This window comes from Siniperca chuatsi, linkage group LG5, assembly GCF_020085105.1.
Source record: "Siniperca chuatsi isolate FFG_IHB_CAS linkage group LG5, ASM2008510v1, whole genome shotgun sequence".
Lineage (NCBI taxonomy): Eukaryota > Metazoa > Chordata > Actinopteri > Centrarchiformes > Sinipercidae > Siniperca > Siniperca chuatsi.
In genome coordinates this window covers 30,041,387-30,055,694 of record NC_058046.1, presented here as the reverse complement: position 1 = coordinate 30,055,694, position 14,308 = coordinate 30,041,387, and the positions used below count along the sequence as shown (strand labels likewise).

At 39.4% G+C, this 14,308-nt stretch overlaps 2 protein-coding genes across 29 annotated transcripts in view; both read right to left on the bottom strand.

Moving 5' to 3' along the window:
• LOC122875719 (voltage-dependent N-type calcium channel subunit alpha-1B-like) overlaps positions 1–2,684 on the bottom strand; it is a 291,644-nt gene extending 288,960 nt beyond the window's left edge. For all 27 annotated transcript variants that reach the window (XM_044195130.1, XM_044195131.1, XM_044195143.1 and 24 more), the window contains exon 1: positions 1,787–2,684. In XM_044195130.1, the coding sequence (XP_044051065.1) occupies positions 1,787–2,043 (257 nt within the window). In that variant the 5' untranslated portion in view covers positions 2,044–2,684. The remainder of the gene's footprint in view (positions 1–1,786) is intronic.
• Positions 2,685–6,120: 3,436 nt separating this feature from the next.
• ehmt1a (euchromatic histone-lysine N-methyltransferase 1a) overlaps positions 6,121–14,308 on the bottom strand; it is a 48,407-nt gene continuing 40,219 nt past the window's right edge. The window contains exons 22-23 of one of the 2 annotated variants that reach the window (XM_044195159.1): positions 6,847–7,022; positions 6,121–6,726 (exon numbers count right to left, since the gene is read on the bottom strand). In XM_044195159.1, coding sequence (XP_044051094.1) covers positions 6,621–6,726; positions 6,847–7,022 — 282 coding nt within the window. In that variant the 3' untranslated portion in view covers positions 6,121–6,620. The remainder of the gene's footprint in view (positions 6,727–6,846; positions 7,023–14,308) is intronic. The other variant, XM_044195161.1, reaches the window with a different exon arrangement.

The following is a 14,308-nucleotide window of genomic DNA, read 5'->3' as shown; positions in this document are numbered from 1 at the left end:
TGGCAGTAGCACATATTGTACAATTTGCTGTTAGTATAAAACGGTAAAGTATGTTATTATCTTGTAAACTAACTGCTAAACAATATACAATAAAGATGAGTATTTACAGTAATTACAGTATACAGTTTGTATGTAATATGGAACTGGGAAACAGCAATACTTAAAGCGGGTTAAGTAATTTACTTTCATGAAGTTTTCGGACTAATAAGAGACAGTTTTTAAAAAATAATGGTCAAAATCGAAGAGGCAGAGATCAAGACATCAGGATTTTTAGTCCCAAGTATGGGTCAAAATCCAGAAACACTGGATCCTACATTTCCCATAATGGAATCAAATGGCATCTTTCATTAGAACATCCATCCCCATCAGCCCCCACCCCACCTCATTAATACCAATTTCTTTCAAACCCCACAGCCTGAATTTATAATGCAGACTTCCTGTTAAATGTTTTAAGTCACAAGCCAACTTAGCCATTAGCACTACCACTCCACCATCCTCTCAGGACTGTTCCAGCTCTGACAGGAGGAGGGTGTCCTCAGGAGAGGGAGGTAGGCAATGGACCTCCAGCTGCTCGGGGCCACAAAAGAACCTCCTGCAGCGTTGATTGCTCTGCATCAGGAGAAAGGGCTCAGTAATGCATTGCAAGATCAAAGCATGATAAATGTTTGCTCAGCACCAGGTTTAACCAACCAGTGACTTAAGTAATGCAGGCCATTACACAACTTAACGTGAATTAATTGCAACACATATAACACTCATTAACATATGAGGTGTTTTACCACTGACTTTTCCTCAGAAAGTATCCAAATCTGCACCAGTGAGAAATTATTTTGTTGGTTGTTTTTTTGTTGTATTTTGTTGTTGTCAATACACAAAACTCAACAGGTGGCATCCACGCTCACACTGTTAAAAATTCACCAGCAGCTAATTTCAAACCTGCATCCTGCTGCGTTTTATAGCTAAGACTTGTTTGTTTGCAACTGCGTTGCAACTGAAGCCAGCCTGCTGTTTGTTGGGAGTTCAGCACCCTGGACAGCACCATCTGCAACCCACAGCCTTCACAATGAAATGTCAGGGAGACAATGGTCTACCACGTAACCATGTCACATGATGACAATGGTGTCATCATGAAGTCATAAATCAACTTTTCCTTGATGTGCTCTATATCCTAACCCGATTCATGAATTCAGCATTAGCATAGAATGCATGATGATAAAATACCTTGAAGAGAAACCCATGTAATAGAAGACTTTGCAACAAATGCATGAACTTTAGTGAAACACAAGTCAAAACACCAAGCAACATGTGATGCACTCAGTCTTCCCAAAAGGATCTACCTTTTGGTAATTAAAATTTTCGAAATACAGAAAAAAATAGCCAAACTCCATTAGAAATGTGGCTCTTTAAGGTTCCCTTGCTTGTCAACAGTCGTAGCCAACATTCTTTTTTTTTTTTTAAATTTAAAAAGACCTTCTCTGAAATAAGACCTGGCAGGACATTCATTCTACAGAAAATCGACTGAGGAGCTCTTAATTGTTGCACATGCTGCCGCCCTTCCCTCTATGTGTAAGGCAGTGGAAACCACAGGACAACCAACCGCGTAGGCTTTACATTTTAGTTATATAAAAGCTTCTTTGCCGAATATCATATCCTAGATACATGTATCTTCTGCCGGTAAGCAAGGGACCTTAAATTGACATATTTTTCGGCGGAGTTCAGCGTGGTGATCTCGCGTTACACGGGATAGAACGGCATGTAGGAGGGTTGGACTGGACTGTAAGGATATGGCCATTCGGTGATCTTTTTGGCATATTTCCGTATGATATTATCCTCGCTGAAGATGAACAGAGAGCGGTTAACTGTGAGGCAGTTCTGTTTGACTGGAATGGGGTTGTAAATGGCCATGGTCCTGGCTCTCTGGGCCATCGTCTGCTTGTACACCCTCTGGCCCGGAGGCCCCGGCTGCCGGCTGGCCCCTCTGGCCGGGCCCGCGGGACAGCTGCCGCCACAACGGCTGGATAATTCGTCTTCAAAGCGAGCCATTCTGGAATAGCACAGATCTTACAGCAGAAACCAAAACTGACACCAGAAAAGAAATGGAGAAGAAGCATCACAACACAAACTGCTTTTCCGTCCCCTAGGTGCGTGTATCGTTCACGACCGTAAGAGTCAAACATTCACAACGAAACAAGGAGAGGAGTGCTCTTTTTCATCAACATTAGTCTGTTATCTCCTCCTCTCTGCTGCTTCCCATGCAGTCACTCTCCCCGACATGAAATTGTTGCTCAAAGTTTAATGATCAGATTCCATGATGGATAATTTTTCATGGGTGTTCCTCCTTCGGCTGACTGCCCCGGTCCTCAGAAGTAGCTCTGAAATACACTGGCACGCACACATTAAAGACTACAGCACAGAAAATACCGCGAACCGTCAGAGTGAGGAATCAAGACATAGCGTTATTTTCCTCCAGAAAGCGTACACAAACATTTCTGTTCCACTAAAGACTCGTTTCCATTGCGAGTTAAGCGCTGAATTATTCTTCTTTAAACCACCTCGCCCATCAGTCTAGGTAAGACAAACACGCTGCTTTTTGTCGTTAATCGAGGGGAAATCACGGCTGAGCAGGTTGTTTCCATAAACTCGCCCTTAATGTGAATGTACTAGACACCACTTTCTTCACTGTTCCTTAGCCAGAGACCACCACGTGACCGAGAAGACGCCAGCCAGTGGCTCCACCTGGACCGGCCCTGTTTCCATAGCAACAGGCAGGCGAGAGAGCCACACCGAGGTCAAGTTACACGAAATAAATAAAGATACTTCCGTAACTACTTTCAAAATAATAGCGTGGTTATGAAGAGACCCAATAGATTTTTTTTTTACTATAAGACGAAAGTATGCTTACTAAATCAAAATGTATTGAAACAAATAAAACATGAAAGGAATTGCAGTTGTAATCAAAACTATTTATATCAGATAGGTGTCCAGCTTACACCAAAGACTAGGTAGGAGAACACAACTTCCGGTCTAAAATTAATCAAAGTAAACATTTTGTTGCAACAATTCTTGTGGGAAATTTGTTTAAAAATGTAACTACATACTACAAAGAAATATTCAAAGAATTAAATTTTTTTGATGAAAAGTAAGCAAATTTATACTTATAACTAAATATAATTGACGTACAATTACAAAGGTCCTTTGAGATTGATTTGATTTTAAGCTGTGCAAATAAAACAGCATGTAAATAACGGAAATTAATGTGTAGGGACAGAAAAAAAAGATAGAAAAGGCTTACTGATTACCTTTACCTAAATAATGTGAAACTAATTGAAAGTATTAAAGATATGTATCTTATGTTACAAAAGAACAAATATTAAACAGACATTTAAGTCTTTTCTGTAAATGCTCTATAGGACTTAAAGATGTAATTCTAACAAAATGACAAATTGGTTCAAATTACAGTTCCATAAATTAGAAGATTTGTATTGTTTGGGAAGATGAAGATTAGATGACTGATGAAATGTGGAGGGATTTTCCCTCCTTTTACTATCTCTAAAATCTATCTACAGTGGGTACGGAAAGTATTCAGACCCCTTTAAATTTTTCACTGTTTCATTGCAGCCATTTGCTAAAAATCAGAAAAGTTCATTTTATTTCTCATTAATGTGAACTCAGCACCCCATCTTGACAGAAAAAACCCCCCCCAAAAAAAAAACAAATGTAGAAATTTATGCAAATTTATTAAAAGAAAAACTGAAACATCACATGGTCGTAAGTATTCAGACCCTTTGCTCAGTATTGAGTAGAAGCACCGTTTTGAGCTAGTACAGCCATGAGTCTTCTTGGGAAATGATGCAAGAAGTTTTTCACACCTGGATTTGGGGATCCTCTGCCATTCTTCCTTGCAGATCCTTTCCAGTTCTGTCAGGTTGGATGGTGAACAGCCATTTTCAGTCTCTCCAGAGATGCTCAATTGGGTTTAGGTCAGGGCTCTGGCTGGGCCAGTCAAGAATAATCACAGAGTTGTTTCAAAGCCACTCCTTTGTTATTTTAGCTGTGTGCTTAGGGTCCTTGTCTTGTTGGAAGGTGAACCTTCGTCCCAATCTGAAGTCCTGAGCACTCTGGAAGAGGTTTTCTTCCAGGATGTCGCTGTACTTGGGCGCATTCATCTTTCCTTCAATTGCAACCAGTCGTCCTGTCCCTGCAACTGAAAAACACCCCCATAGCATGTTGCTGCCACCACCATGTTTCACTGTTGGGATTGTATTGGGCAGGTGATGAGCAGTGCCTGGTTTTCTCCACACATACCGCTTAGAATTAACAGCAAAAAGTTCAATCTTGGTCTCATCAGACCAGAGGATCTTATTTCTCATAGTCTGGGAGTCTGTCATGTGTTTTTTGGCAAACTCTATGCAGGCTTTCATATGTCTTGCACTGAGGAGAGGCTTCCGTCGGGCCACTCTGCCATAAAGCCCCGACTGGTGGAGGGCTGCAGTGATAGTTGACTTTCTGGAACTTTCTCCCATCTCACTACTGCATCTCTGGAGCTCAGCCACAGTGATCTTTGGGTTCTTCTTTACCTCTCTCACCAAGGCTCTTCTCCCATGATTGCTCGGTTTGGCTGGATGGCCAGGTCTAGGAAGAGTTCTGGTCATCCCAAACTTCTTCCATTTAAGGATTATGGAGGCCACTGTGCTCTTAGGAACCTTGAATGCTGCAGAAATTATTTTGTAACCTTGGCCAGATCCGTGCCTTACCACATTTCTGTCTCTGAGCTCCTTGGGCAGTTCCTTCAACCTCATGATTCTCATTTACTCTGACATGCACTGTGAGCTGTACGGTCTTATATGTGCCTTTCCTAATCAAGTCCAATCAGTTTAATTAAACACAGCTGGACTCCAATGAAGGCGTAGACCCATCTCAAGGAGGATCAGAAGAAATGGACAACATGTGAGTTAAATATGAGTGTCACAGCAAAGGGTCTGAATACTTATGACCATGTGATATTTCAGTTTTTCTTTTTTAATAAATTTGCAAAAATTTCTACATTTCTGTTTTTTTCTGCCAAGATGGGGTGCTGAGTGTACATACAATAAAATGAACTTTTTTGATTTTAGCAAATGGCTGCAATGAAACAAAGAGTGAAAAATTTAAAGGGGTCTGAATACTTTCCGTACCCACTGTATATCTAAATGAAAGTACATATTTGGGAAAACATACATATTATAAATTGTAAGAAGTTGAGTTTTCTGAAATAAAATCACAGATGCCTGTGAAGAATCTTCAAAAAGAAATTGATAATAAATGATTAAATCATTTCATAAGATTAAAGCCATTTAAAAATGTGCTGTTCTATCATTATTTTGCATTTCATAAATCAATGGCTGATTGATGCATTTAAAAACACTTAGAAATAGATTTAGTTTGTGATTGTGTGCAATCACTATAATGTCCAGAGAGAACATAGGGACCTGCATTTGTATTTGCCAACTTAACATTTTGACAGCAACCTTGCCCAGTAATCTGCTGTTTTTACACTGAGGTCCAGGCAGACTTTAGGATCCTTCAGGGGATTCCAGCAGTTCTCTTCCACACAAACTAAGATTTTTCTAAATCATAGTATGTCGTTTGTGCAATTGTCTGATATCTTCATTTAAATATTCAAACTACACTATATTTATATTTTTCAAATTACACTATAGTATATGGACACATACTTTTAGTGTACTTTTGGTCTAGGGCTGAGTTCCTTGTTTGGGTCTATTAGTTCCAATGAAGGGAAATGTTAATGCTCCAGCATAACCATGATATTTTAGACAATAGTGTGCTTCCAAGTTTGTGTCAGCAGTTTGTGTTTGTGCCTTTTCTGTTTGAACTTGACAATGCCCCCATGCACAAAGGCAGCTGCATAAAGAAATGGTTTTCCCAGTTTGGTGTGTAGGAACTTGATTAGCCTGCACATCTTTGGGATGAACTGGAGCAACGACTGCAAGTCAGGCCTTATCACGTAGTGTTGAAACCCACTACTGCTCTTGTGGCTGAATGAGAGGGAAGAAAGTAGCTATGTCTCTACTTTCTCTTGGTAACTAAAGTTCATCATAAAAAACACCCCAGAGGAAAAGATGCTTTAAAAATGTGTTTAATTGCTCAATAGACATGTAGTAAAAAGCATGTTCATTGAAGAGATCAGACTACCAGAAACATTACTTCACTTCATTAATCCACAAATATAACACTTTGCAGTATTAAAAGAAGAGTCCATCAAAGTTTAAATAATCTGTTAAGATTTTTTTACCTGATTGTGGGCTCTTTAAAACTAGTTAAATCCACCCTCATATACAGTATTTCTGGCTGGTGGCAAGCTGCAGTGTTCTTCATATAGAAAACTAACCTTATTAGGTGTATAAATAAGTTAGATCATGTGCTCTGAGATGACAGATTTTAACAATGTTTATCTTTCATTTGCTGCTTTAAAACAGGGAATTCAAGTGAATACCAGAAAACCTTTTTAACCTAATAAAAGCATTACTCTTATGTTGTATCTAGTTCATAAGGCAGTGTTTCTGACATTAAAAGGTTACAGCGACAGAATGTGCCCAGAGAGAAAGAGGGATCAGTGGTCATCAGTGAGATTGGCTAGCAGCTGAGTAGCGACACTTGAGAGAACCACACTGGCAGCTGAAGTACTTGCTCTTCACCCTCCAGTAGTGATCGCCATAGTCGAACCTGCTGAGGAGGAGACACCAGTCCATCACATTGTCTTTATTTAAACATTCTATTTTAAAGTTCTCTACTGAACAGGAAAAGGAAGACAGAAGACAAAGCTGAGATTGTTTTTCCATCACTCACCCTATCTGGTCTCCAGCTTTGATGGGCCTGCTGGAGAAGAAGGTTATCCTGGGGAAGCGTAGATCCTGGTGCATGGTGAACACCCTCACAGCCAGCAGGTTGGGCTCACACAGATGGTTAATGAAGCGGCCGATGTTGCCAAAGAGTCTCGCATCAATACAGTGTACATCTCCCACCTGAACAAGATGATGACCAAAAAGAGTCACAATCACATGTTTGCATGTACCTGGTGGACTGGAAGCTTAAAAAAAACAACTCTTTGGTTAGTCTGACAGGGCAATATACACAAGCAGTCAGACAATCAGACAGGTTGTAAACCATCCAACAGTTTATCCAAACTGATTATCAAAACCACTTTATTTGGAGGTCAAACTAAAAGTGAGTGCACCTGAAATTAATTAATAATCCCTCATTGCACAGGAAAACTTTGAACAGTAAGTACAGTAGGTCAAAGCTGAAGCAGGAAACGGGTCTATAAACTGATGGATGTTTACAACAGACAGTTTGGGTCATAATTTTAATTCATTTTCACCTTCATTTTCTCTTCCAAATAAGTTTGGCTAACATGTTGGTTTGTTTTGTCAGACCTCTTTTTAGTGATGTCACTAAAAGATTGCGTTCCCAGATCTCAGAAGTTAACTTGGTGAGTATAATATTATAATTACTGATGATGGATTCATTTAACGAAAATAAGTCTGTAATAAAGTGGAATTATCCTTCAATTTCCAGTGAGTATAAATGGGTGAATCTAACCATCTTTGTTGCATGATGGATCAGACCTGTCCTGATTATATTCCTTATTTGTACCTACTGCAGTGGTTGCAAAACTGGGTGGAGGCTCCCCTGAGGGGACGCACACAATGGGAAAAATGTAGAGTGATTATGTTATTTCAATAAAACTCAACTGGGTTCTTTTTGATACTGGTGTCCCCAGTATTGTTCCAGTTTGATTAATTTTTCCGGCTTCCAAAGCGGAGCACAACAGACAGTTTAGGAACCACAGCCCTAATGCACGTAGCCCCACACTTCTCTGAATGAGAATAAGGAGGCAAAATGAATAAATTAACAGGTAGGTTTTTAACATATTTTTAAAAAATACAAAACAATAAATGGCTATTGAGGAATCAAACCTGAGATGTGATTTCAGAATAATTCCTTCAACAACTAGTCCACATTGCTACCATCAACAAGTTGTCATCATAAGATCAACTACAGTCTGTAAAACCGTGAAAAATGCTGCTGCCAGATTAAAAGCAGTGTATAGATAAGCACCTCTGCAGCACCATCTCTTGATCAAACATAAGAACACATGCACGCAATCACTTTTTCCTGAAAAGTCTGCCCTGACATCCTAGTCTGTCTGATATGACAAATGATGTAGATTACAGTACATGTTTACATACGAGAAGTTTGACAAACCTCATTTTTCCTTCAATGCTTACCATCAACATATGAGAGTGTTGCATGTTTAACTTGTTAAGTTATTTGATATAATGGGTTTGACACATGTATACAGAACCATGTATTGGCTTGCTTTCTTTTTGTTATCTCTTACCTCTGAAGATAATGTAAGTAGTGCCTTTTAAGCCTATGTAGGCTGGGCACCTTTAGGTGTGTGACACTTGAATAAAAGAAAAAAAAAAATAAAATAAAATATAATATAATAATAATATTTATTTATTAATATAGTTTTTTGCAATCTCACAGGCTTATAGCACTGACGTTAAAGCATCATACAATTTTGGCTCGTTACTAATGCTGCACTGAGCCAGATTTACATCCGTAACAGGCTAAATTACAGTCCTAACGTATTCAGATGCCACAGATTCACTGTTTGCCCAAAATTTGATTGTGGGTCCATATTTTCAAGAGTCTCAGAGTAGGAAATCACTCTTTACTGGCCAAAAACATATTTTAACCTACTTCAGTTACTACTTACTAACATAGGAAATTACTCCTATCCACTGCCAACTTTTTAATTTAGTTTGGAGTGAGATTTGGTATCTGTGAAGTCGGTGCATTTTATGAGTAGGCCTTCTGTGACTTTACCCACCGCAGGGGTTGGGGTCATCACTTCTCAACCCTCAGGAATTTTGTTTAAAAAGTTCAGCAGCCAAAAGCACAATTTTAAAGCATGTATAGATGAAAAGCCAAGTCAATAATCATGGTCGATGATGAATATGGGTTGATCAGCATACTTGCCAACCTCAAGACATCATAGCCTATGGCCTTGGGAGACCAAACCTAACCAGGATATGTGGGGATCTTCCCCCAGAAAATTGTTAATTTCAGAGAGTTTTCCTTCATTCTAGTGAATTTATGGAGTAATTTTGATGCCGAAATGTCGGAAGGTCAGGGGGAAAGGGGGCAATGAAAAGTGTGACTCTCAGGAGAATCTGGAGGGTTAATATGTGAGCGGATATGATTGTATTTTGTTCACATAATATATTGTTAACGGTTGCTATTGGTGATTTGATTTTCATATTTGTAGTACTCACCTCAAGGGCATAACATTGGTTTGAAAAGTGGCAAAGGGGCACAATAAAGTGTGAGTCTGGGGGTCCTCCCCCAGACATAAAAAACAGATTTGAATACCATTTTCTGCATTTCTACACATTTTTATCCTATTATCAGCAACTTAAAAGCAACACATTATGATTAAAGGTCCAGTATGTAACATTTAGGAGGAGCTATTGGCAGAAATGGAATATCATATTTCTAAGTATGTTTTCAAGCCTGAAAATAAGAATTTTTGCTACCTTAGAGCTGTTTTTATCTACAGAGGGAGCAGGTCCCCTTCCACGGAGGTCGCCATGTTGCACCACCATGTTTCTACAGTAGCCCAGAACGAACAAACCAAACACTGGCTCTAGATAGGGCCTTTCACGATTTTCGCGAGTTTTGTGGCCACCATAGTTTCTCCTACACGCTTGGAACGTGAGGATGATCCCAGCGGTATTTAAATGGTGGCAAACTGCAATTTCAATGATAGATGCCACTAAATCCTACATACTGGACCTTTAAGAAGGCTATTATGCTTAGATTAATCATTCTGCCAGAAAAGTAGTAAATATACATCAGAAAAAACTGTCTTACTCTCTGCATGTTTAATCCATAACCCTACCGAACATCACATGTTGTGGTATTCAATTAGGGATGTAAGCTATACTTTGAAGAATAGGACTGGTAGATCTATGGCACATTATCTATGGCACTATCAACAGATAATGTTTCATTTTGCAAATTCACAACATATAAGAAATGTATCAAAATATGAAATATATATATTATAAGAAGTCACACACTGTCAATAGTTTAAAAAATAAATAAATAAAAAAACATTGTATAGCCACCATCTCTTTGTCTTAAATTGAATGGCTTACATAGGAACATAATCCTTCTTACCTCTATGTATCCATACATAACTTTTACATTTTAAGACGGTAAAAGATATCAATCGATATCAGAGATCAATTCATCAAACTAACATTACCACTCTGTCACAAACTGTCTGTGACTCACAGCACAAAAGAGGGTCCACTTGATTACTATCCCGGCGTACGCTGGTGTCACATCAACTGGGTGGAGCTGATCCACGTTATCAGTAATAATTACTGTGCGAAAAAATGGATGTGTGGCGTGAGAGCATGGACGTATAATAAGACCTGGATAGGGTATCGCAGTTTTGCCCAGTGGCCACTCATTGTATTGCAGCAAAAAATTCCCCTGCTGCCCAAAAAGCATTTTACCCATAGGCCACCATTATAAAAGAGATGTATATAAAACTGTTGACAGGACACCTCAAACTGCAAACAAGTAATATTTGTAAAACTTTCCTCGAGTCAGGAAAAGGGATTTAAAAATCTGTAATGTCATCACAATGTAAAGCCTAAGGGCCAAGCGGGAACTCAAGATAGCTCCTGTTAGCCATCCCCCAGCAGCTCCCAAAGCATAACCCTAAGCACAAGCTCATGGTTCACCACCAACCTGATCACATTTCTAACAAGTTCTCCGCACTCAGCGACACACCCACTGAGAAACCAACTCTGATTGTTGGCAGCTCCATTTTGAGAAATGTGAGGTCAGTGACACCAGCGACCATAGTCAAATGTATTCCTGGGGCCAGAGCAGGCAATAGTGAATCCTATTTAAAACTGCTGGCTAAGGATAAGCATAAATACAGTAAGATCAGAGGTCACTAAAATGTATGTTGAGTCAGTGTGTACATATGCAAAGACAATGTCGGACTCTGTATTTTTCTCTGGGCCCCTGCCAAATCTGACCAGTGATGACATGTTTAGCCACATGTCTTCATCCCCCCGCTGGCTGTCGAGGTGGTGTCCAGCAAACAATGTGGGCGTTGTAGATAATTGGCAGACTTTCTAGGGAAGACATGGTCTGATTAGGAGAGACGGCATATGTCCCACTTTGGATGGAGCAGCTCTCAAATCCAGAAATCTGACTGAGTTTATTAGTGGACCTAAACCATGACAACATAGAGTTGAGACCAGGAGGAATATTTGCATTCCTACATGCTTCTCTGCGCTTCCAGAGCAGTTACCCACCCAAAACTCCTTAGTGACGGTGTCTGGCCCCCAACCACTTAAATTAATAAACTCAAAAGTTAACAAAACAAAATTACCACCGCTTAAATAGCACAACAAAATAGGAGAATTAAATGTGGACTCTTAAACATTAGGTCTCTGTCATCTAAAGCTGTACTAGTGAACGATTTAATATCAGTTTATCATATTGACTTATTTTGTCTTACAGAAACCTGGCTGGGTCATGAAGAATATGTTAGCCTAAATAATCCACTCCGTCATATTAATACTCACGTTCCACAAGGCAGCCATCTTCGACTCAAGCCTATTAATCAACCCTAAACCAAACTAAATGATAACTCATTCGAAAGCCATGTTCTTAAGTCTTTCACACCCAACCTGGAAAACAGCCAATTCTACGTGTTATAGTGTACTGTACTCCTGGTCCTTACTGTCGTGTTTTCCAGGTTGGGTGTGAAAGACTAAGAACAAGGCTTTCAAATGAGTTATAATTTAGTTTAGGTTTAGGGCTGATTAATAGGCTTGAGTCAAAGATGGCTGCAACTCCACCTCCTTGGCCAGTGCCTCGAGGAATGTAAGTATTAATATGACTGGGCGGAGTGAATTAATTTAGGCTAACATATTCTTCAAGACCCAGCCAGGTTTCAGTAAGACAAAATAAGTCAATATGACAATCTGATATTAAATCGTTCACTAGTACAGCTTTAGCTGACAGATATCTGATGTTTAAGAATCCACATTTAATTCTCCTGTTTTGTAGTGCTATTTCAGCGTTTTTATTTAGGTTTTTATGTATAACTCCTCTGTTAACTTCTGATTTTATTAATTTAAGTGGTTGGGGGATAGACACCGTCACTAAGGAGTTTTGGGTGGTTAAATGCTCTAATGGAAGCGCAGAGAAGCATGTGGGACTGCAACTCAACTCTGGGTTGTCATGGTTTAGGTCCACTAATAAACTCGGCCAGATTTCTAGATATGAGAGCTGCTCCATCCAAGGTGAGATGAATGCTGTCTCTCCTAATCAGACCAGGTCTTCCCCAGAAAGTCCACCAATTATCAAAGCCCACATCGTTTGCTCGACACCTCTGCAACAGCCAGCGGCAGAATGAAGACATGTGGCTAAACATGTCATCACTGGTCAGATTTGGCAGGGGCCCAGAGAAAACCCAGAGAGTCCGACATCGTCTTTGCATATGTACACACCGACTCAACATTAATTTTAGTGACCTCTGACTGGTGTAATCAGGAGTCGTTACCGCCGATGTTAATAACAATGCTATAGGATCATTTGCAGCATAATTGATTCTCTAAATCCGTCCCCCACTATATCCCTTAAAGGCTCCTGGGAGCATGCCTTGGGAGTTGCCATCTCATCAAATGACCAGTGGATTGACGTGCTACGCCTGGTGCATTCCTCATCCATATGTGTCAGACACGGCCTACTGCAGCTCAAGGTGCTTCACAAAGCATACTTCAACGCTAAATTGGCAAGGATATTTTCTGATTGAAGCGACACCTATAACAGATGTCAGCAATCTCCATCTGACCATTTACATATGTTCCGGACATGCCCGTGGCTGACGGACATTTGGTCCAATATGTTTAAAATAAACAGTAAAAAAATTGGCAAAGCCTGCAATTCAGCTATTGACCGCAACCCTCTAACAGCCTTGTTCAGTCTCCCAAACTCCGAATATGCCTACTAATATACAGGGTTGCATTGCATTTACTACTCTATTGGCCAGACGTGCCATTTTTCTTTAATGTCAACATGCCTCCCCTCCAACACATAAAAGATGGGTAAAGGAAATCTAGGAATAGATAAATCTAGAAAAATTAAGATTCTCAATGAAAGGTCCCTTAAAACCTTTAACAAGACTTTGAGTCCCCTTCTGGACTTATTAATAGCCTTACTATCACTCCTGAGACTTGCTTGAACAGAAGCAGTTGGGGAGAGAGAGAGAGAGAGAGAGAGAGAGAGAGAGAGAGAGAGAGAGAGAGAGAGAGAGAGAGCGTGAAATCCTTATCTTTCCGCCTCAATAATTATTTACCTATTATTCATTTAAATTCATCCTATTTTACAACTTCTCCTTTCTCCTATTATCTATTTAAATATTATACTTAATTATCCCGATTACTTCCTGTTTATTTAGTAGTTCTTTTTTCTATTTTTTATTTATTTACTATTTGGATATTATTTATTTATTTACAGTGGTGTGCAAAAGTGTTTGCCCCCTTACTGATTTCTTAGAACAATAACAAAATGAAGACTTTGGAGTGGCCTTGTCAAAGTCCTGACCTGAATCCTATTGAGATGCTGTGGCATGACCTTAAAAACGCAGTTCATGCTCGAAAACCCTCCAATGTGGCTGAATTACAACAATTCTGCAAAGATGAGTGGGCAAAAATTCCTCCACAGCGCTGTAAAAGACTCATTGCAAGTTATCGCAAACGCTTGATTGCAGTTGTTGCTGCTAAGGGTGGCCCAACCAGTTATTAGGTTTAGGGGGCAATCACTTTTTCACACAGGGCCATGTAGGTTTGGATTTTGTTTTCCCTTATTAATAACAACTTTCATTTAAAAACTGCATTTTGTGTTACTTGTGTTATCTTTGACTAATATTTAAATTTGTTTGATGATCTGAAACATTTAAGTGTGATAAACATGCAAAAAAATAAGAAATCAGGAAGGGGGCAAACACTTTTGCACACCACTGTATATGTCTTCCGATTTTCTTTTGGTGACCTGTTATTTTTTACTACACTTTTTATATACTTTATATTTTCTACTTGTTTAATTGAACTGTACTGTCTGCTGAAAATCCACTAAAAAGATGTATTAAAAAAAATAAATAAATAAAGTGAAATTGGAACCATCTCCAAAGCTGAGATAACTG